Source organism: Myotis lucifugus, unplaced genomic scaffold (genome assembly GCF_000147115.1).
Source record: "Myotis lucifugus unplaced genomic scaffold, Myoluc2.0 scaffold_16, whole genome shotgun sequence".
In the NCBI taxonomy this organism is placed as follows: domain Eukaryota; kingdom Metazoa; phylum Chordata; class Mammalia; order Chiroptera; family Vespertilionidae; genus Myotis; species Myotis lucifugus.
This window is the reverse complement of record NW_005871064.1, coordinates 1,047,129-1,071,405: the sequence shown is the minus strand read 5'-3', so window position 1 is coordinate 1,071,405 and position 24,277 is coordinate 1,047,129. Positions and strand designations below refer to the sequence as shown.

Here is a 24,277-nt window from a genome sequence, read left to right as displayed (position 1 = left end):
TAAACATATGTATTAGTTAAGTTATTAACTGTAGTAGATTTTGTATATGTTTGTTATTTTAAACATTTTTATGGGTCAGGGGGTCTTACCTTTATATAAACACTAGAGGCCGGATGCATGAAATTTGTGCAAGGGGCTCTGCCCCTACTGCAGAGGCGGCTATCGCTGCCTTGGCTGCCTCTGCCTCGGCCCGCCACCACAGTTTCATCTGGAAGGTCGTCTGGAAGGATGTCCGGTCTAATTAGTATATTATCCTTTTATTATTATAGATTTTTATTGGGAAATATAATAAATAGAAAAGTATATAAAACATGTATAATCTAATGAATAACGTTAAAGCCAATACCACCACCCAGATTGAAAGCTAAAATATTGCAGCACCCACAAAAACCTTCCTACCTCAGGCATTTTGTTTGTCAAAAACTTTTCCTCCCCTACCCCAGCAGTAACCATGATCCTGCTTTTTATAAATATTACTAGAGGCCTGGTGCACAAAATTCGTGCACTCAACGGGGGTTGTGGGGGGAGCCCCCTCAGCCTGGATTGCGAGAGAGCGTAGGCCAGGCCGAGGGACCCCACCGGTGCACGATTGGGGCCAGGGAGGGATGCAGGAGGTTGGTCAGCTGGGGAGGGACCGCGGGAGGGCTCCAGGGCTTGTCCAGCCTGTCTTGCTCAGTCTCAATCCGCCCGACCCCAGCAGCAAGCTAACTTACCAGTTGGAGCATCTGCCCCCTGGTGGTCAGTGCACATCATAGCGAGCAGTTGAGCAGCCTTAGCATATCATTAGCATAGTATGCTTTGATTGGTTGAATGACTAACTGGACACTTAGTATATTAGGCTTTTATTGTATAGGATTATTTTTTTTTTTTACTCTTTGAAAGTGATGACTGCATCCCTAAACAGTCTGGTTTAGTAGTTTGGTTTTATTTGTATTTGAAATTATAGAATTGAAGTCATTGATCAGAATCTTAATTTTGTTTGTGAATAAATATATTGTGATCAGAAGGGAATACCTAGAATCTTAAGAATGAGAATTTTTGCTGGTTTCGAGGCAGCATCCTTGAGAGTTAATAGTGACCTCTAGCAATTTGGGGGTCATGGGATGGGGTGTGGTGTCAGTCTTCAAAAGGCTTAGTGGAAGGTGATCTACAGGAATGAGAGTAATCAGGGCTCTGAAGAAAGACCTACCCTAGATGGAATGGTGTGTGGGGTTGGGAGTGGTGGCATTTAGCTAGTTCTGTGAATTCAATTTTATATCCTGCAATCACTTTTGTCCTCATGATAGCTTTACTTCATTCTTCTCAGGCTAGAACCGATGTTGAGGCCTAAGAGCTTCTGGTGGTGAGGGAACAGCATTAACTAGTTCTGAGCCATGCATCTGTCGTTCTGCATTGGCAGGAAGGCCTCTGTCTTTGAGAGTAAATAGGAAGGGACTCAGTGGTGAGGATGATCCTGAAAGGTCTCTTGTCCAAGTGGTTGCAGGAGGGGATCAGCTCTGCCCCCACACCTTTAATGGAGTCAGCTGGTTGGAACCCAGAAGGCTGTGAATGCTTTGGCTGTGGATACTAATGGGCCCTAGAGCAGTTTTACCTCACAACATTTATTTTCCTCTTGTACTGTTAACAGAATATTCTAACTGATCTCCCTATTTTTTTTATTATTTTTATTTTGGTAAGAGAACATTTATTGGGCAAATTACAGAGGTAGAAGTAATATCTAGAAGAAATGGGCTTAGGCAACAAGTTCCAGAGGTAAAGGAAGGGCCCTTGGAGCTTGGGAGTGAGGAAGCTGATGGTAATGTACCTGGGAGGGGAGGGAGAGAGGGGAGGGAGAGGCACAGGTGTGCTCCAGGGAGGGAGCACGCACTGGGTCCTCTATCTTAAGCGTTTGAAGGCAGAGATTGTGGGGAGGTCCCAGGGAAAGATCTTAATAGGATACACGCAGCTCTTCAGGTGTATCCTTTCAGGGTTGTGGTCTCCAATGATTGATAGGCAGGCACCAGGGCAGGGGGTCAGTATTCAGTGCAACAGCTGGTCCTGCTGTCAGCGTTGGCTGTTTTTTTCCTTATCTGGGTCTGGGGCTGAAATACAAGGAGTGATGGCATCTTCCTGGGCCAGGTCGACTGTGCATGTGCCTTGGAATCTGCCAGCAGGCAAGTCACGTGGCACCAGATATGCTGTAGGCGGTGGGAACAGCACCAGGTGTCTGACCGGTGGGGTCAGACCAAATCTGGGTACTTGGGTTCTGGCTGGGGTGGGGGTGAGGCAGGGAGAGAGGGTAGGGAAAGGCCTGGGCTGCAGCACGGGGGGAGAGCACCTGATCTCCCTATTGAGAAGGCTTCCAGTCATATTGCCCTTCTCCTCACCATTTAATGTCTACTACACTCAGCATTTCTTTTTCTTTTTTTCTGTCTCTTCTGGTGTTATTTATAGAAATTTTTAAAAATTTTTTTTCTTTTTTTTCTTTTTAAGCCTCATGCAAGGATATGTTTATTGATGAGAGAGAGAGAGAGAGAGAGAGAGAGAGAGAGAGAGAGAGATATCAATGTGAGAGAAAAATTTAGATCAGTTGCCTTCTGTACACACCTAGAGAGACTAAGGATTGAACCCAAAACCTGGGCATGTGCCCTGACCCCCGGACCTCTCAGTGTACAGGACGACACGCCAACTGAGCCACACCGGTCAGGGCAAGAGGACTTTTATGTGTCATAAAAGATTCTCACAGGGCATCTCATTCAGATCTAAATAGTATAAAGAATATTTCATAATGAATCTCTTAGGTGCTTTATCCAAATTTGTACCTTCTAAAAAAGTTAACCAAATTGAAAAATATTTTCTTGAATGACTTGATTTCAGAAATTAAAGATAATGCCTTGGAGATGTAGACTTTCCATTATAATTGAACAGCATTTGTTTGACAAAACTGTGCTTTATGTGTCCCCATTACAAAGCATATTTAGCTAAGTTCTTAGATTGTAAAAAAAGTTTCATGTTGTTAACTCAGCCTTTTACAACCTTTTCTCTGGCCAGTGATGAGCACCCAACTTCACTACTTTAGGAACAAGAAACAAAATATCAACGGTCAGCACAGTGGGCAGAGAGCAGCGCCACTGCCTTTGAAAGGCGTTGGGGCATTAAGAAAGTGCTCTCTGACCGAGTGACTTCAGCCTGTGGGGATGGTAACTTTGTGAAGCTGCAGGCTTGTCACTTACATGGCATTTGGTTCTTAGAGCAAAAGAGCAAAGAGAGATCTAGAAAGGCCTAATGAACTTAATGAATTCTTAGGACCTGCCCCTGTTTTAAAAGTAAGAATGTTCCCTCTCATCTGGTTAGCAGATTTGGAGTGGGATAGAAAAGTTCTCACATGGTGTGCTGTATCCCAGCACTGCCCCGTTCCCTGGAACCCATTTAGATGACCTCTGGCCCTCTCTGTCCTCACAGACAGTAACCACCTTCCTCCTGCTTTCTGAGGCCTCATGCCCTCTTCATAATGGATGGTCATTTTTCATTCCTGGTTTGTGGTACATCTCTTCTTCCTAGCCGAGCGGGCCAGCTTTTCAGAGTGTAGCTTCACGTAACCATCCTTGTTGTATGGTGTCTGAAATACTAGGGAAACAAACAAAAAACTCTTGGTGACTGGAAAATAATAAAATAAGTTTAAGTGCAAGTACAGATATTGCAGTTCATGATAACAGTATGTTTTTTTATTTAAACAAGAAGATTTTACAACTCCTTTTCCCCACCCTGAATCGACTCTCATGAAAAACGTTGCTCACGATGGAACTTTCCTTCTGGATAGTGTTCTTCAGTGTGAACTAGGAACGGCATGTATTTGCACCTCATTTTTTTAATCATCGTTGTAAACATTCACGACTTCAGGGCATTGTAACGAAATTTACTTTTTGGACTCATTGTGTAAAGACCTCTTTTAAGGGCTGTTACTGGTTTTAGCTGCCAGAGCATGGGTGCTTAGTATGTTGGCTTTGATAACCTCTAGTTTAGCTTCACGCAGCATCCCTGCCAGGTGTTTGCTGAAGCTTCTGGTTCATAGCAGAATATGATGTCTTTACTGAAGAATTTTACTCTAAGGAATAACTTCATAAATATTTCAAAATGGGATTTTTAATAAGGCACTTTATGTCACTAGTTTTCATGTTGTAATGATAATAAAAAATATTTAAAGGAATGATTGTATTCATGATTAGTTGATTTGATCTGTTTGAAAAAACATTTGAAATTTTAATTTTTGTATCTTCATGGTCTGTTTTATTAATTCTTCATTGGAAAGTATTTTCTTCCTCGACAACATTTTAAAAATCAATTAGATACATAGAATACAAGGTTTTGAATGATGATTTTTATTTTTTTAAATAAAAAATAAAAAGGGAGGGAGAGGGAGAGTTAGAAACATCGATGAGAGAGAAACATTGATATGCTGCCTCCTGCACACTCCCTACTGGGGATGTGCCCGCAACCAAGGTACATGCCATTGACTGCAATCGAACCTGGGACCCTTGAGTCTGCAAGCTGACCCTCTATCCACTGAACCAAACCGGTTAGGGCAGAATACAAGGTTTTTAAAAAATGTATTTTAAGCATCAGTTATACTTCATTTTAAGATTTTTTTGAGAGGGGGTTAAAAAGATCTATTTTTCTATCCTTTCAGATTGTTAAAAGTTTTATTGCTTCAAGTTCTAGTCCAATCAGTGTTCATAAATAGCACATTGATGTGCATATAAGTAATTGGTTAATCAGCAGAAAACTTTACAAACCCAACCAAGTACTGCCTTCTTTTTCCTCTAATCATTCACAATTATTTTAAATCATTTGTTGTTGTTCAAATGAATACACTAAATCAGTGGTTCTCAACCTTCTGGCCCTTTAAATACAGTTCCTCATGTTGTGACCCAACCATAAAATTATTTTCGTTGCTACTTCATTACTGTAATGTTGCTACTGTTATGAATCGTAATGTAAATATCTGATATGCAGGATGGTCTTATGCGACCCCTGTGAAAGGGTCGTTTGACCGCCAAAGGGGTCGCGACCCACAGGTTGAGAACCGCTGCACTAAATCCCTCTTCAGGGTTAAATACGTAGTAGTTAACATGAATTGAATACACTAAGAGATCCAACAAATGACCTTTCAGCCAAGAGACAATTGAGAATTCCCGCTCATAGCAGCTGTCTAGTTAGAGTGTAATTAACCTTGACTCTGGTCTAAATGGCTGACTAGCTTGGGTCCTTACACTCAGTTAGGGAACTAGAAAAATATGCTATGGATTGATGTTTTCGATAATATTCCCTGGAATATGTCTTTAAGTCAGTGTGTTTAAAAAAAAGAAAAGTTTAGCCCTGACCGGTTTGGCTCAGTGGATAGAGCGTCGGCCTTCGGACTGAAGGGTCCCATGTTCGATTCCAGTCAAGGGCACGTACCTTGGTTTCGGGCACATCCCCAGTGGGGTGTGTGCAGTAGGCAGCTGATCGATGTTTCTCGCTCATCAATGTTTCTAACTCTCTATCCCTCTCCCTTCCTCTGTAAAAAAATCAATAAAATATATTAAAAAAGAAAAAAAAAAGTTTAGTCTGTCTTAGTGGTTAGATCATTGTTCAGATACACCATGGCTGCAGGTTTGATCCCCTGTCAGGGCACATGCAAGAATCAACCAATGAATGCATAAATATAAGAGGAACAACAAATTAGTGCCTCTCTCTCTCTTTCTCTCTCTCTCTTCCTCTTTCTAAATCAATTTTTAAAAATTAAAAAAGGAAAGAAAATATGTGCAGTGAAATGAAATACCATGGTAAAATAATTACTTTCTGTCCTGATTACTTTTGTTCTTTGAATTCTCAGTTGACTGGGTCTTTTGAGGTAAGAACCAAATTCCAGATTTTGAAAATGACTAGAGTTTCAAGAATGCTAGGCACTGAGCTGAAAAATAGAAGACAGGAAAAGCCTAGATATTTAAAGCATCACCATTTTATCAAATTCTTTTGGGTGCTTTTCAGATTCCTCTTCTGTCCCTTCAGCCTTTATTTTAGGAAAAGCTTTGCCTTCTGGAGTGACGTTTGCTCCCATTTGTCTCCTCTAGCTCCTGAGTATTGGTGTTCCATCGCTTACTTTGAAATGGATGTTCAAGTAGGAGAGACATTTAAGGTTCCGTCAAGCTGCCCTATTGTTACTGTTGATGGATATGTGGACCCTTCTGGAGGAGATCGCTTTTGCTTAGGTCAACTCTCCAATGTCCACAGGACAGAAGCCATTGAGAGGGCAAGGTATTGATTGTATAGGTATTTTAAAAGTTGAGTACACTATATTGTCTTTTAGTCAGTTATATTTCTCAGTGTAGATAATGTGTGTTCCACTAGGAAAAAAGAATAAAGGTCATCTTGAAAATTCAGAATCAGTAAGCATTCCACTTGTATTGTAGATGTTTGTTATTTAAAATATGAAAAAAATGATCTTTTTAAAAATTTATTTTTTAAATTTATGTACAGTTGGTATACAACCTTATCTTGGTTATATTAGTTTCAAGTTTACAATATAGTGACTCGACATTTTTATACCTTACAATATGATCACCCCACTAATTCTAGTAATCAATCATGTTAAACATCACAATATTATTAACTAAATTCCCATTCCTCTTTTCACCCAGCCCCCTACCCCCTCCTTTCTGGTAACCATCCTATTGGTTTCTGTTTCTAAGAATCTGTTTTTATTTTGTTTTGTTTTTCAATTCCACATATAAGTGAAATCATATGATATTTGTCTTTTTTGCCTGACTTATTTTACTTAGCATAATACCCATGTTGTCAGAAATGGAAAGGTTTTATTCTTTTTTGTGGCTGTGTAATATTCCATCGTGCCACATCTTCTTTAAGATAGTTTTGTTTGTGACATTCCTGTTTTGAATAGTAACAAGACCATGTTTTCTACACATATATTGAAAGGAAATAATATACAATGAAGACATGGGTCTGCAAGTGTTATTTATAATGTTGGGAAACAATAAAAGGGAAGTGGTTGAGTACATTTGATAAACTTTTATTTTTATGTAGTCATTAAGATGTTAATAAAATGTTTATATAATCACATGTAAATGCTTAAGATGAAATATTATAGGAAAACATACACAGTGTTAGGTACTTTGTAATCTCAACTCTAAGAAAATGTGTGTGTGTAAATACATAATCTTGGCTCTATCTCTAGCTGTGTGTCTTTGGTAAATCACCTGGTCCCTAAGCCAGTGCTGTCTAATAGAAACGTCTGTGATGAAGGGAATGGTTTGTATCTGTGTTGTCCAGTACTGTAGCCACTAGCCATGTGTAACTTTGAGCACTTAAAATGTAGTCATGTGATTAGCTTAATTTTCAAATTATTTTTAAATTAAATAGTCACTTACAGTAAGTAGCTAGTGGCTATCAGTTTGGACAGTCATTTATAAAATACTAATATTTAGGTCATGGAATTGGGAGAGTTCAGTGAGAATTTATGTTAAATATTTCTGATACATACTAAGCATTATATATATGCCCATCATTTTTATATATGAATAAGATATTTAAAAAGGAAGGAAATATACAAAAAATTAACAATGGCGATCTTTTGGTTGTGGTGTTACATAAAGTCCTTTTTAATTCTTTTTAATTTTTCAATATTGGGTATTCTAATATGTATTTTTTAATACTTACCAAAATAAAATATAATTTCCTTTTTCTCCCTCAGGTTGCACATAGGCAAAGGTGTGCAGTTGGAATGTAAAGGTGAAGGTGATGTCTGGGTCAGGTGCCTCAGTGACCATGCAGTCTTTGTACAGAGTTACTACTTAGACAGAGAAGCTGGGCGAGCACCTGGAGATGCTGTTCATAAGATTTACCCAAGTGCGTATATAAAGGTTAGTGGAAGTTCTCCGTAAATATAAGAATTGAGATGGAGAAGGGAGGAGAAGAAAAATGTCCTTTTATGTATTAAATCTCAGAAATTATGTTTGTTTTTAAAACACATTTCCTTGGGGGCATTTATTGACACGGCTGGTTATCTCGTTTTGTGATTACATTCATGCCCTATTATTTTAGTAGCAAATTTGTTAAATGTTTTAGACTAACACACAGGCTTTTGAAAACATTTGCGTGAAACTACCAAGCATATTCTTTAGTTGAAAATATGTAAGATTTTGGAATTCCATCTTAGCCAATCTTTAGGATTTTATGAAAGGAAATTCTAATATTAATTGGTTTTTGAATTAAGAACCTGAGAAATGAAAAATTCAACCGTAGGTTTTTTTAAAGTTAGTTACTTTGGAATTAAACCAGTTATTTACTCTATCATTTTTTCAAATTAAGCCTAAGGTATTTTTTATTAATTATTACATATTCAACTCAATTAATTTTGATAAAAAACAGTTTGAAAGAGAAATATTGTTGTAATTAGATAGCCTAAATATATATATAATATATATATGTGTGTGGCGGGGCGTGAGCGCGAGTGTGCGTGGGTACATATATATATATATATATATATATATAGATATATCCAAATGTTTTAATTGATTTTAGAGAGAGAGGAAGGGAGAGAGAAAGAAGCATGTGAGAGAGAAACAGAAATCAACTGCCTTCCACAGCTACCCTACCCAGGAATCGAACCCATGCCCCTCCAGGACACAGGATGACGCTCATCCAGCTGAGCCACGCTGGCCAGGGCTTATTTTTGGTTTTTACTTCCTGTCATGGTTTCTCCCTTTGGAGCAATTCTGCCTTAGCCTGGCACCCGGGGATCCACATGTCAGAGCCTGCTTTTATATTTAGAAGGTAGAGGAATTGTGTCCCTTGAGGAAGTTGAGTTCCAGTCCCCTGGGTCTACTCAAGGCCTAAGCCCTGTGACAGAGGTCGTTCTGATGCTTACCTCTGCCCTGGGCAAGACTTTATGCCTAAGTGCATTTCTGAATTAGCTGTAAGGTATTTCACCAGCACTTGATTCATGGGCAGATGCCCATTTATAGACCTCAGAGAGCCTGGCTATTGTCTCTTTGCATTTTATTCGAAGAAGCTGAATTTCCGTCCTCTGCACCTACTGTTTGTGGTCCTAGGACCCCAAGTACCTGCTGTCTTTAGCCCTGCTGTCCACTGTGGATTTATCCATCATCATTTGGTGGACTATGGGTTGTTTCCATTTTTTGGCTACTAAGAATAATGCTGCTGTGAACATTCATATTGGAGTTTTTAGGTAGATGTGTGTTTTCATTTTCTTGGATATATAAGTAGGAGTGGAATTGCAGGATCATAGGTAACTCTATGCTTAACTTTTTGAGGGACTACAGACTGTTTTTAAAAGTGGCAATGCCGTTTTACATTTCCGCCAGCAATATATATATGAGGCTTTCAGTTCTCTATATGCTCTTCAACACTTGTTGTTATCTTTTTATTTAGCCTTCCTAGTGGATGTGAAGTGGTATCTCATGGTGATTTTGATTTGCATTTCCCTAATAGCTAATAATGTTGAATATCTCTTCATGTGCTTATTGGTCATTTGTCTATCTTGTTTGGAGAAATGTCTATTTAGATCTTTTGTCCATTTTTAAAAATTAGGTTGTCTTTTTATTATTGAGTTGTAAGAGTTCTTTATATATTCTGGGTATCAGTCCCATGTCAGATATATAATTTGAAAATATTTTCTTTTGTTCTTTAGCTTGTCTTTCATTTTCTTGATATGATTTGCAACCCACACAAAAGTTGTTCATTTTGATATCTTTGAGTTTATCTGATCTTTGAATGAGTGTGTTTTTGGTGTCATATCTAAGAAACCATTGACTATTCCAAGGTCCTGAAAATGTATTACTCCTGTGGGTTGTCCTAAGGGTTTTATAGTTCTGGCTCTAAATTTAGGCCTATTATACATTTTTAGTGAATTTTTGTGCATAGTTTAAGGATGTTGATCCAGCTTCGTTCTTCTGCATGAGAATATTCCGTTGTTTCAGCAACCATTTGTCCAAAAGACTGATTCCCTTATCAAATTATCTTGATACCCCTGTTGAAATTAAGTTGACCTTAAATGTAAAGGCTTATTTCTAGGCTATCAATTGTATTTCATTGATCTGTGTATGTATCCTTATGACAGTACTATTTTGCTTTGATTACTGTAGCTTTGCAGCAAGTTTTGAAATTGGGAAGTGTGAATTCTCTAGCTTTGTTCTTTTTCAGGATTGTTTTGGCTATTGCCACCTGCTGGTATATCCACAGGAATTATATGACTGGCTTGGAGGATATCAGTTTTTATAAATATATTTTTATTTATTTCAGAGAGGAAGGGAGAGGGAGAGATAGAAACATCCACGATGACAGAGTCATTGATCAGCTGCCTCCTTCACTCCCCTGCCCCACACTGGGGATTGAGCGCGGAACCCCGACATGTGCCCTGTCATACTGTGACCTCCAGGTTCATAGTTGACAATCACTGGGCCACACCAGCCAGGCGAGCTTATCAACTTTTAATAGTTTTTCTGTCTTTTGCATGTAAATGGAGCAGAGAGAGAAGGTGGTCATGAATACCTTACTCCTCCATCCTGACTGGAAGTCTTTGGATTATTTGTCATTTGACATGAATGAACGGAATATGACAGTGTTGAATATATACTATCTACCAGACAGAAGTTATTTTGCTCTTATGTAGTAAAGTATGCATTTTTTAAAAATGCAGATTTTCAAAAATATGGTGACCATGCCGTCTGTCACACTCCTCCAAATAACTAGAATGATAAAGAAAAGAAGTTGGCTGTATAACTGACCACAATCATCAATTCAGCCTAAAGAAAACTCATAGCAATTTGTTTTGAAAGGGTGGGGGTGATTTCTTAACTTTATTTTACACAAAGGAGTTGTTTTTCACAGGGACAGTAATGCTGACCAACGCTGAATTAGATCAAAGATTCAGAGGCATGTAGCAACCACCGCTGTCCTGATGGTGAAGTGTGTCACTTGGCCAGCTTTCCTATATTACAGTGTACATAAAAACTTACATTTTTAAGTTTAAGAGAGGTAAATGAAGCTGTAAGTTTTCAATTAGTTGTGCAGTGATTTTTGATGTATGGAATCTTTTCTGGTGGACTCATAACATTAAACCTACACTTTTTTTAAAGGTCTTTGATTTACGGCAGTGTCATCGTCAGATGCAGCAGCAGGCGGCCACTGCACAAGCTGCAGCAGCTGCCCAGGCAGCAGCCGTGGCAGGAAACATCCCTGGCCCGGGATCAGTAGGTGGCATAGCTCCAGCTATCAGTAAGTATGCTTTTGGTTTGTGTGGTTTTTTTAAGTGTAATAGCTGGCATTTTATATTGATTCACTTATTTGATTAGTTCCTTTAAACAATAATAGAAATTAAAGTTTTCATTACTGGGATAATGTTTTTGAATTTATAGAAAACTGTTCTTTTAATATTTGTCCTTTGTTTAGGAACCTTTTTTTATTCCTTTTGTGTCAAAAGGGAGTATGGGATAAGGAAGAAAAGGGTTTTTTATTATATTATTGGTCACCTCCCCCTTTTCTGTTGATGCCTTTAATTCCTGCCTCACCAACCAGGGTGGGTTGTTATCACTGACATGCTTGGCTTCATTCTAGAAGGAAAGCATTTTCAATTTCAGAATTAGGCACCTCCTGTTTTTTTTTGTGTGTGTGTGTGTTTTTAACTATGCTAAGCATGGAGAGAAAACTAAGTGAGGGTGGTGTTTTTGATAACTTGTAGACTTTTTTTTAATTTTAGGGTAAAATTGAACTGTGTGCCAGGTTTCACACTGATGGGGAATTTTTTACTGCAGAGTTAAACTCCTGACTATAGACTTTTATGATGGAAACACGTGGCACCCATCTTCCACGTCTGAAGGCATAACTAGTGATTCATTCAACCCCTGTTCTTAACCTCTTCAGTGTGGTAAGCAAATCACACTGGCGAAGAAAACTGCAGTGTCCCTGCAGGTTTCTCTACAGTACATGCAGATTCCTCCCACTAGGTTCATGTCATATTGATGAATGCAGATTGACTCTATGACTGTATGTTCTGACTGGAAAATTAGCTGCAGAGTCTCTATTATGACTGATGTTCAGGAGTTTACAATTTAGAGATAGATAAGGCATATTCATTTACAGAATTTGATTTTTTTTTAAATTTAGGCATCTAACCATTAATTTGCCAGTTTTGATGTTATAAACATGCTTTTACTGCAGAATCCAGAGATAGTAAAGTTCTCATTCTCATCTCCTGCCCTAATAGAGTGGCTGCGTATTCTCTGTTACATTGTGCAATGGAGAGACATCGTCGGGGTCTTCCAAGAAGCTTTAATGGAACCAAGACTCTTAACTGTTTCATTATTAGTCATGTCTTACTCTGAACCGGGCTGTTTAGATAGACAGGAAGTTTGCATGACCCATCCTGTGGACATGGCGCTATCCCTTAAAGTCAAGTTGCTTCTTATCCCTTCACCTCCATTTCTAAAGAGAAAAATTGGTGGGGTGTGGGTAGATTGCAGTAATTTACTTTATCATTGGTGGTAGGCAGATGACCCAGGTGGAATGCAAATTGTCTTAACCAAAAGTTTTCGGCCCCTGTTGATAAAGTTTAGATTTGTACTTCTTGGCACTTGGACAGAGAATTATATGCTGGGGAGAGTGAATTAAAGAGAGCTGTCACGTCATTAATGTAAGATGTAGGGAGAATGGAAGAGATCAGCCTGTCCTCCTGATGTCTTTTCAATCTTTTCTGTTAGGTTTGTCAGCTGCTGCTGGGATCGGGGTTGATGACCTTCGTCGCTTATGCATCCTCAGGATGAGCTTTGTGAAAGGCTGGGGACCGGATTACCCAAGACAGAGCATCAAGGAGACCCCTTGCTGGATTGAGATTCACTTACACCGGGCCCTTCAGCTCCTAGATGAAGTACTTCACACCATGCCTATTGCCGACCCACAACCTTTAGACTGAAATCTTTACTGTTGGAGCCCTTAACATTCATTGTCAGGATGGTGGACTGTAACATACAATCCTGTTTATAATCTGAAGATATATATCACTTTTGTTCTGCTTTATCTTTTCATAAAGGGTTGAACACATGTTTTGCTGCCTTGCTCCTAGCAGACAGAAACTGGATTAAAACTCCCCCCACCCCTCCCATTTAGAACTTTTCAGGCATGGCTCAGAACTTGAAGGTCAGGAAAAACACATTCTTATTAAATTTACTGCACCAGTTATGTATGAAGGAATCATTCCAATCCTGGAAAATTTAGCCCTTTAAAATGTCTTAGACATTTTTCTATGCAGAACATTGGTATATGTGCTATTCTAAAGAGTAAACTCAATATTGCTAATTTTAAAGGCAGAGACGTTCTCAAAGTTAATTCACCTGTTATTTTGTGTGCACGTTGTTATTGTTGAGCAGACTTTACTCCAAAATATTGTGCCATGTGGGTGAGTTAATGTTACCAAGAGCAACTTTACTCTGTGTTTAAAAAATAAGACAGTAATGTATTATAATCTTTTATCCAAAATATAGTTTCTGCAAGTTAAACTAGTGAAGATGATTTCAATTCAGATTGTCTTGAGACTTCATTTTCTTTTCACCAAGGCAAAACACTAATCTCTGTGAATACTGAGAATTCCTTAAAATTATCAGACAAAGAAATACCATTTACAAGTTCAATAGTTATCCCAGTTGGATAACGATTTCTCGAGTAGTATAACATTTCCCTGTTAAGCAGTAGATGTAGTCTATATTTCCAGGCACAGGGCTGGTTACCAAGAAGCCTAGAAGAGCCATTTCTTTCCTTCATTAATTCATAGGGAAAGGTTTTGTATTTTTAAAAACACTAAAAGCAGTGTCACTCCTCCAGCTCCCCATTCTGCAAAGGTGGCAGTGCTTAGAGTAAATGATGCGCATTCTGGAAACTGCTAAGTTCTATGTCAGATCCTGTGAGGACTAATGGAAACATTACAGCTCATAATAGGCAGTTTGGATATTTTTGTACTTGATTTGATGTGACTTCTTTTTCATATACTCTTTAAATCATGTATGTTATGACATTGTTTAAAATTCAGTTTTTGTATCTTGGGGCAAGACTGCAGACTTTTTATACCTTTTGGTTTTTCTAAGCCCTTTGCCATCAATGATCATATCAATTGGCGGTGACTTTGTATAGAGATTTTAAGTAGAAAAGTTGCAAATGTATTGACTGTACCACAGACACAACATGTATGCTTTTTACTTAGCTAGTAGCATAAATAAAACCGAATCTCAACATACACAGTTGAATTCTAGGTTTGATTTTTAAGTTTTTCCTTTTGCACTTTTGAGTCCAACCTCAGTGGCGAGACACCTTCTAGGAAATGGCAGGCGGCAGCCAGTCCTGCAGCTTTGGTTTCCCTCGCTCTACCGGGACTTCCCCGGGACATGAGGTAGCAAGCGTAGAGTTGGTATTTTGAAGTTTTATTTTCTGTAGCAAAAGTAGGCCTGGTTGTCTCCAAGATAAAGAGGTTGTCTACAGAATACATAGTGTGGCATAAAATCAAGGATTGTCTTTCAGACGCTTTTACCGTTTGCTTGGAGGGCCTTTCTAAGCATAATAAGATTCTAAGGTGTGTTCCAAGCCTGAGAAACCCTTATTATGCATGCTGTTATCCTTATATTGGGTTAGATGAACAAGTCTTCAGCTTCCTTGCTCAGAAGGTGTTTTTAAGACCACCCTAGAAACCAATGGGTTAGCTTATTGCTGTGATTCAAATATAGATTTTGATCTGAGCTACATGGCTTTTGTTTTCAAAGTATTTCTCTACCAACATACTTGTACTCTTGAGTACTAACAACTCCTTTTGTTAAAGACCCCATTACAACCTGTGAAAGTTTGATGATTTAAGTATTATTGGCAGATTTTTTAAAAGGTATCATTGTTTCATAGAAATTATTTATCCCATTTTACTGTGAATGAGGAGTAGGAGGAGTGAGAGGAGTTAGAATGGCATATTTTTAAAAATCCAGATTATTTGACTAGAGCCATAAGCATGCTATGATATAATCTATTGCCTCCTTTTCTATTTTAAGGAAGGTTTTCATGTTTAATGAAACATGAAATCTGGGTAATCATTTGTGGAAAATATTTGCAAGGAAGTTTGTCTTCAGGCCTAGCCACCTGTCTTGGTTGCTTTCTGCTAAGAGCCATACAAGTACATAAAAGTATTTGCAGTTATTAATTGCTTTATATTTGTACCCAGATGCAATCACATGCTTTTGAGAAAACATCTAGTATGTTATGATCAGTTATTCCCGAGAGCTTAGTTGTTAAATGGTATTTCCATTTCTTAAATGTAGTCATCTTTAATGAGTAAGATAAAGGAATCACTAGGTTTACAATTTAGGGGTACAATAGTTTCTGCGGTTCTAAGAATCTGATTATTATAAGGATATGGTTCTGAATGAGTGTTCTCAGCTATTTCATATGTCAAAGACTTTCAAAATGTTGAATTTCAGTGAAGGCTGAGTGAGAGGTGAACCAAGTACGTACCTTTATCATCCAGTGTGAGGCCCGTTCCACATTGGTCAGTGCCTTTCATACTCAAAGGGAATCCTTTATGGTGTTGCCTTTATTTTCCAGGGAGTAGATTCTTTTGTGAGATATAGTCTGTCTCTTTGTAAAATATGCTACGCCTGGTATACAAAGATAATGACAAGAAATCACTGCCATATAACCTTGTTTTTCCAGAAGCATGGCTCCTTTTTATTGACCTAACCACTAAATAGGTCGCCCATTCCATTCCTCCTGGAAACATTGTAGGTTTACAGGTTGGGTGGTCTGGCTTAAGGACAACCATACTTGAAACATCAGAGTAAACTGAATACCTAGTAGCTTTTAAAATCCATTTTTTGTGGGGAAGGGTGTGGCATAAAGGGAGGTATTTGTAATAGAAATTTTGAAGACAAAATATAATGTCCTGTCTTGCGGATGATAAATGTCTTATTTTAAAAGTGTATTGCAGTTATCTTCTTTATTGTGCCCATCTGGAGAAGGGAAGTTGTACATTTTCCCAAGCTGCTCCTTCACTATCTGGAGGTTAAAGAATAGAAGGTGAAATATTTCTGTTGCTGGTTTGGTGGTGACTGGTTAATAGTTGTTACTCATTAGCTATTATGCAAAATCAGGTTAGTTTACATCTGTTTTGAGAGTCTTTTGGAAGAAGCAATTTTATTCTGAGTAGGGCAGAATCCTTTTTGTTCATAGTTTTTATAGTTTGCTCCCTTTATCATTGAGTCACTTACTGGCATTTTATTTAAGGACAGCAAGTTGGGAAAAGTAAATTTAGGTCATGGAGGTGAGTGAGCATCTGAAAGCAATTGCCTGTAAAGTCAGTTAACAACTCTTTTGTAGATGGGGCTTGACAAAGACTAGCAGATAATAGAATGAAGAAATGCATTCTTTTTCCTTCTAGAGGCAGAACGCATCTTCTTGCAGGTGGCTCACTGTAAATAATCGCCCAAATCCTCCTTTGCAAGATTATAGAAATAGGCTAGGAGTATCTTTTGTGCAAGCCTTTCCCTTTTTTTTTCTTCTTCTGACAGCTAGGTAATTTCTCTTCAGATATGTCAGGAAGGATGTAAAAAGTTAGTGGCCTTATTCAGAGCAGCATCCTCGAGCCCAGCCTTGTCCCCAGCACTTGTCCCAGTGTTACTAGGTGATTTATCTTGTATGGTTGTGAAATGGAATTTTTTGCATAATCCAGACTTGCCTTATTTAAGCAGTAAAACGTTTTTATTTCAGCCATTTCTTTGGAGTTAATATGGATGTCAGAGAACATACTGGATATGTTTCTTTTTGTGCCTAGCTCTCTTCCTCAACTTCACGGGGGCGTAGACAGGGCTGTTTGCCTTTACTAAGTGGTTGCAGACTTGCTGTGGTTTTGAATGTTTCGTTTTTACCCCTCCCCCTCACCCCCATCTTCTCCCTCTCTGACAGTGACACTTGCTGTGCGTTGTTAGTGTACCTCCCCTTGGTACCTCTTCTTCCCTTTCTGATTCATTTTTTTCCCCAGCTGCTTGGGCAAGGAAGCCAGATAACCACACTTATTAACACTTTCTTTGACTACAAGGGCAAACTGGGACAGGACCCGAGAAACTTCTGTACACGATTGAAAGGCCTTCAGTGCTTTGGCGTTTGACTGCTTCGAGTGCTTCTTGATTCTTGCTCAGTTTCAGGTTGTTGAGGCAGAGAGAAGTGAGTCATATTCCTATTTTCCCCCTTTGCAAGATTTTTAAAAGGTTTCATTGCTTCCACTTGAATGCTGCTCACATAAAAATTGGGCAATAGCCAGAGGCAATACCCTTGCCTAGAGGACACCAACAAAACAAAACAGGACACCAACAAAACAAAACAAAACAAAACACAACACAACACAAACAAAACACAAAACAAAACAAACAAAGCTTGGAAAATGAGAGGATGCTCTGGCCTTCCTCCTCCACAGATATTTTTGACCTATAGGTGCCTTTATGAGATTTGAGGGTTTGATATCCTGTAGGTGCCTTTATGAGATTTGAGGGTTTGATATCCTGCCCCAAGGAGTAGCTAAAGTAATTGCTGATGTTTTCAGGGATTTTTTTTAACTAGGAAGGACTGAGGAGATAAGTCTGGTGAAGACAATCATTTCTCTTATGGATGTGGATAGTTTTCAGTTTAAGATGCTTCCTCGGTAGGTCTCTGAGCCAGTGCTCTTGTTCAGCCTGAGACGAATGATTCCTGGCTCTCCAGCTGTGCTCTGCCACCAATTTGATGTATGACCTTGGGCAAGTCATTTACCTTCTTTGGGCCTCAGTTGCCTCATCTGTAAAATGAGGGAGTTGGACTAGATGCTTTCTTCCAGCTCTGAAGTGTCAGTGGCCTTGCCATCCTTGCAGCAGTGTTCGATTTCTTCCTCCCCTTTGCTCTGCTGTTTGAGGGGCTTTTTTACTTGTTTCTACATTATTTGAATGAGACTAGGCTTGCGATTTTATTACTATTCTCCTACGGACAAAAAGTTACATAATACGTCCCTAAGACTTAAATTCAACCAAAGGCCTAGCACTACGTTGGGGGCTGCCATAAATACTTTAAAAAAAATAGAGAGGGGGAAAAGCCTTCATTTTATTTTCCCATCATCTCTGTTGAAGGCTTAGTAAGGCTTTTTTGAGTCATGACATTCTAACTTTTGGGTTGGTATGTGTGTGACAGCATCCCCTTAAGGGCTGTGCTGGTAATTTTTTTGTTTAACTGAAATGGATTGAAAACTTACTGTAAATGCCTAATGATAGTAGAGGTCATTACTTTGGGTCTTTGGTTTTTTTTAACTCTTCTATGCTTAGAACAGGGACATGCCTTTGAACTGCATCAATTAAAATGGTTTGTACAACTCAGTGAAACATAGTGGGTGATTATCCACTTTATTCTTGGCTCTTTTTAGTCCATTTTGATGAGAAGACTTTTGGCTGGAGCATTTCTTTCAGAGTTCTCTTCCAGCCCATCGTGGATGAGTGTAACTAACGAACTGGGCTTTTACAAGGACCTGAGAGCCTTCATCAGGGCTGGGTCAGGGGTGGGGGTTGGGGAGTCCTGGTAGAGGCCAGCTCTGTGGTAGCTGGGCAGGAAGGGATGGAACCAGCTGCTGTTGCTATGGCTGCTAGTCACTGACAGAAGGACTCATGGGTTTGAATTGGTTAAAAGGCTAAACATGTAGTCGGCAGACTTCCTCCAGGTGTTGGGTTCTGGCCAATGCCTCAAACATGTGATTTAAGGGAAAAGTGTGAATGCTTGTTGATGAAAACTTGGTGGGCTGCAGAACCATTTGGAGGAAGCAGCTGGGGGTTGGAACAGACTTTGTCGTGGCTTTCCGGGCTCTGCCTCCTCCCCTGAACTCAGAGGAGAGCAGCTACGCTAAAGCTCAGAGAGGAGCCACGCTGAGCTGCTGCTTTGGGGAAACCGGCCAGCTGAAGTGCCCGGCGTTCTCTGTGGCTTTCTGTATACTTTTTTCCTGGGTGAAGTCTGTGGCTAACAAATAGTTGAACCTTTCCTGAGAACTCTGTAACAAAGTATGTTTTTGATTAAAAGAGAAAGCCAATTAAATCATTATGTGCTCATTCTTTTTCTTAAGCTTGTGGATGTCTTGGATCTGGAAAGAGTGCCTCATCACTGAGAATTCTCGAATTTGAGGGCAATATTTCCTTCATTGCTCTCTGACCACTGAAATGGGAAATACGGCATTTCAAACTATGACCATGGGGAACAGTCCCCATTCTTTTCTCATTTCTAAAAGGAGAGTGGAATCCTGGTGGTTGGAGGAGATGTGGGTGCCAAGACTTGAATGAAAGGTTTCTTACCTCATGCCTCCCTAATCCCATTCCTGTTTCTTAGCTCCTTTTTTCTGGGTTTATCTTCATTTTTCTAAATAGCATAATCATGTTGGCATTTCTTGATTTTTTGGGGGAAAAAGTAGAGAGCCATTGACTTGCTACTCTAAAAAAATGAGGGTTTAGCTGTCTCACATCATCACTACCCCATCAATTCTTACTCACCACTGGGATTAAATCATAACTTGATTCACTATTCAAGCTGAGCCACTTGGTGTACTTTTTTTTGTTTAACTTCTTTTTATGTTTTTTGCTTTTCTCCTGAAATTCATTGCCTTATATTTTAATTTGCTCATTTTTCTTTTTACATTTTTTTAAAATATATTTTTATTGATTTCAAAGAGGAAGGGGGAGCGAGAGAGCAACAGAAACATCAGTGATGAGAAAGAATCATCGATTGGTTACCTCCTGCACACTCCCCACTGGGGATCCAGCCCACAACCCGGGCATGTGCCCTTGACCAGAACCGAACCTGGGGCCCGTCAGTCCACAGGCGAACGCTCTATCCACTGTGCCAAACCGGGTAGGGCTAATGTGCTCATTTTTCTATGTAGCTCTCATTTTAGCCCAGCTTTGTCACAGAACGCTGACATTCCTGTCATCGCGGGCACATCAGCTAGCCTTTCAGCTCCACTATGTCACGACCCTCCTGGAGGCGGCCTCTGCCTCGCTGCTCCTGTGACAGGCTCACCTCAGAGTTGTCACCCACGGACGTCTCTTCACCGTGAATGACAGGATTCTTGGGACCAGAAGGTGAAGGGGGTGGAGAGGGATAGGACACCTTAGTGAGTTGCCAGTAACAACCTAGAGAAGTGAGCCAGGCAAAGGCATTCTTCAAAGAGAAATGTAGCACGTGGAACAGGGGATTTGAAGTAGGTCAGGTGCCCACACCTCTCCGCAGGCAGCCAGCTGATGGCCCTCGGACTCAGGGCTTTGAGTAGGGACAGTGACAGCTGGCATCATCGGCTGAAATCCGAGTAGCCTGGTGGGCCTCGAATGTAGCCAGCAGTCGCCGGCAGTAGGAGCCGAGGGAGCACCGCTGCACCGGGGTGTCCAGCTCTCCTGTGCTGCCCAAGATTCCTTATCATTTTGTAGACATCCCCATTTGCTAGAGTTCTCGGCAGTCAAACTTTAAGTAAAATAAAAGAACCATGTAATATTTGATAAATAAAAATGAACGAACCTAACCTATACGCTGTGGAGAGTAATAAGAACAAACACACACTCCCCAGTCTTCAGAACTAGAACACGGGGAAGGGTTCTGTGAAGACAATCTCAGGTGACCTCCTACCTAGGCTGGTAGTGACAGCACCTGGAGGCAGCCTCAGACCTGGAGTTTCTCCTCGGGGCTCCTTCCACAGCTTCTGCCGCTGCTTTAAGCTTCAGTTTCTGTATCTGAAACACTGGCCGGCACACTGAGCATCTTAGGGTTGGTGTGAGGATAAACCGAGGAAGGTGTCTGTGAAGTGGGTAACAATGTGCCCGGTGTATAGGAAGGGGCTAATGAAGGTTGGCTGTCCTCACCTTCATCACCTTCCCATCCTTAACGGGAACCCGGGGTTTGGGGGCTGCTCTGACCTTTGACATGCACGGGCCTGGCTGTCAATCCAGCTCAGGGAAGGGGCTGTTTTTGCGTCTTCATGGGGCTGGTGACCTCCGCCCCTCACCCCTGCACTCTCCCCCGCACCCCCACCCCTGCGCGGCTGTGTGGGGAGCCTGTGACCTGGTCTCGGCCTGGCTGCCAGGAGCTTTGGGCAGCAGCGGCGGGAGCTCAGGTGCCGGGCGAGGAAGCCCTTTGCCCGCGGCTCGCCTTCCCCAGGGCCTCTGACTCCCGCAGAACTGGCGCGGGGGCCGGGAAGGGGCTGGCGGAGGGGTGTTTGCGGGGCCACAGCAGCAGCCAGGCACAGGCGGCTGCGGGGACCAGAACCTCCTCTGGGGAGGGAAGGCAAGAGGGCGAGCCAGTCGAGGTACATTAGCTTGGCCGCCGGCCGGGCGGGTTCTGTCCCCAGGAGGGAAGCGGGGGGGCGGCGCTTGGGCGAGCTGGGAAGGGACAGGTCTCTGCAGGCCAGGAGAGGGCTCTTCGGGCAGTCACCTGATGGGGCTCGGAGGGAGGCAGGGGGCGGCCAGGGAACCGGGAGAGAAGCGGGGAGGCGCCGGTGCGGGCGTTCCGCTTCCTGCGATGACCACCAGGGGTCGCCATCGTCGTGCGAAGGCGGCGGGCGTGTCTGCCCCTCGAGGCTCCTCCTTCCGCTCCTCTTCCCGCAGCTCCTGGGGGAGGTCGTCCTGGGAAGGGGGTACAGGGGGGCACACGGGGCCCCGCCTCCTGGAGCCGCTCGCCCAGTACCAAAGCCCGATGGCGGAGGTCTGCGCAGAGTGTGCTGGCCGCCGCCCACAGACCCGCGGGCTGGCCCACCTGCTGCCACCTGAGGCCGGAGCCAGACTAACACCCCTGCTCCTGACACCGAGAGTTTGACACGTGGAGGATCTTTAATTCCTTGTTGCAAGGACTCCTGGGAGGTAGCTATGACAACGGTCATCTTAGTCCACAAGAGCCTGGTCTTGCGGTGGCGCTAAGCCGGGCCCGCGCTTGCCCAGAATCAGGAAGGTGCCCGCTCCTGAGCACTGGCCTCCCGGGAGGTCTGCAGGCTCCTGAGCCCCTTCCCCTCTTGGGGCCCAAGTGGGTTCAGAGGCGCCTCCCGGATGCCAGCGGCGTGGCTCTCCGAGCATCCGAGCGAAGGCGTTCCCCCCACCGCCACCCCAGCTTTACTGACCGGTGGGGACTCCCTCCCAGCAGGCGAGCTCCAGGCAAAGGGGGCGCTCCAGAGCCAGGCCCAGGAGGCAGGAGGAGGGCAACTAACATTTAGGGAGCGCCCGCTGTGGGTCAGGCACTGTTCTAGGCATGGTACCTCCAGTTACTCATTAATCTTCTCAAAAGCTTTAAAGGGAAGGTCATCACTGATTTAAGACAGGAAAGCGAGGCGCCGAGATTGAAGTCTCCCTGGGACTCAGGTGCCTGAACATTCAAGTTAGCAAGGGACGTGTCTCATGGGAAGGGGCATAAAGGATCAGGGGGGAAATTGGCGGCGCCACCACCCCAATCCCTCACCAGGCTACCCATAAATTGCTTCACCAAAATAGCAGGAAATTTCGTGGTGAATAAGTGGCCACGTGTAGGGGTGACACCAGGAGCATTTATTTTTTTGGATACGCTGCAATGGGACCAGAGCGTCAGAAAAATTGCTGTAGAAACTAAAGGTCGTGGCTTCTGAGGGTGAAGTTTTCTCTTACTGGTGATCAAGGCTGGGAAAGAGCACGCTTACAGCGCCCCCTGGTGGGGAGGGAGGGCGCTGCCATCGCCCTGGAAGGAACGCGTCCCTGGAAATGGGAAGATCTGAAGTAGATGCCGGAAAGAAAAATAACTCGCTGTGTCTGTCTTAGAAGATAGATTCAGGAATCTCTGGCTGATTGGAATTTAGAAACAGATTAAATTATGCCGAAAAGAGTAAATAGCTAAATAGACTTTCTCAGTTCATAGTTTGAATATAACTTTTTAACTATAGAAGTAATAAAACAGAGAAAGCGTTTGAAGGCAGAGATTTTTGGGGAGGTCCCAGGGAAAGATCTTAATAGGATACACGCAGCTCTTCAGGTGTATCCTTTCAGGGTTGTGGTCTCCAATGATTGATAGGCAGGCACCAGGGCAGGGGGTCAGTATTCAGTGCAGCTGGTCCTGCTGTCAGCGTTGGCTGTTTTTTTCCTTATCTGGGCCTGGAGCTGAAATACAAGGAGTGATGGCGACTTCCTGGGCCAGGTCGACTGTGCATGTGCCTTGGAATCTGCCAGCAGGCAAGTCACGTGGCACCAAATATGCTGTAGGCGGTGGGAACAGCACCAGGTGTCTGACCAGTGGGGTCCAGCCGTGGGCAAACTACGGCCCGCGGGCCGGATCCGGCCCGTTTGAAATGAATAAAACTAAAAAAAAAAAAAAGACCGTACCCTTTTATGTAATGATGTTTACTTTGAATTTATATTAGTTCACACAAACACTCCATCCATGCTTTTGTTCCGGCCCTCCGGTCCAGTTTAAGAACCCATTGTGGCCCTCGAGTCAAAAAGTTTGCCCACCCCTGGGTCAGACCAAACCTGGGTTCAGCAACCTGGGTACTTGGGTTCTGGCTGGGGTGGGGGTGAGGCAGGGAGAGAGGGTAGGGAAAGGCCTGGGCTGCACCACGGGGGGAGAGCACCTGATCTCCCTATTGAGAAGGCTTCCAGTCATATTGCCCTTCTCCTCACCATTTAATATCTACTCTACTCAGCATTTCTTTATTTTCTTTTTAAGCCTCATGCAAGGATATGTTTATTGATTGTAGATAGATAGATAGATAGATAGAAACATCCATGTGAGAGAAAAATTTAGATCAGTTGCCTTCTGTACACACCTAGAGAGACTAAGGATTGAACCCAAAACCTGGGCATGTGCCCTGACCCCCGGACCTCTCAGTGTACAGGACGACACGCCAACTGAGCCACACCGGTCAGGGCAAGAGGACTTTTATGTGTCATAAAAGATTCTCACAGGGCATCTCATTCAGATCTAAATAATATAAAGAATAATTCATAATGAATCTCTTAGGTGCTTTATCCAAATTTCTAACTTCTAAAAAAGTTAACCAAATTTAAAAATATTTTCTTGCCCTAACCGGTTTGGCTCAGTGGATAGAGCGTCGGCCTGGGGACTCAAGGGTCCCAGGTTCGATTCCGGTCAAGGGCATGTACCTTGGTTGCGGGCACATCCCCAATGAGGGTGTGTGCAGGAGGCAGCTGATCGATGTTTCTCCCTCATCGATGTTTCTAACTCTATCCCTCTCCCT

The 24,277-nt window shown here is 42.0% G+C and overlaps 1 protein-coding gene across 4 annotated transcripts in view; it reads left to right on the top strand.

The window, feature by feature from the left end:
• SMAD4 (SMAD family member 4) overlaps positions 1–24,277 on the top strand; it is a 43,979-nt gene that overhangs the window by 12,293 nt on the left and 7,409 nt on the right. The window contains exons 8-12 of one of the 4 annotated variants that reach the window (XR_002828304.1): positions 6,093–6,276; positions 7,730–7,898; positions 11,136–11,274; positions 11,811–11,923; positions 12,756–12,893. Coding sequence is in view for 2 of the 4 variants with exons in the window: in XM_023750814.1 (XP_023606582.1) it covers positions 6,093–6,276; positions 7,730–7,898; positions 11,136–11,274; positions 12,756–12,967 (704 nt within the window). In the remaining 2 variants the exon portion in view is untranslated. Of the gene's footprint in view, positions 1–6,092; positions 6,277–7,729; positions 7,899–10,887; positions 11,035–11,135; positions 11,276–11,810; positions 11,924–12,755; positions 14,284–24,277 lie in introns of those variants that run through there. The other 3 variants (XR_002828305.1, XM_023750814.1, XM_023750815.1) reach the window with 3 other exon arrangements.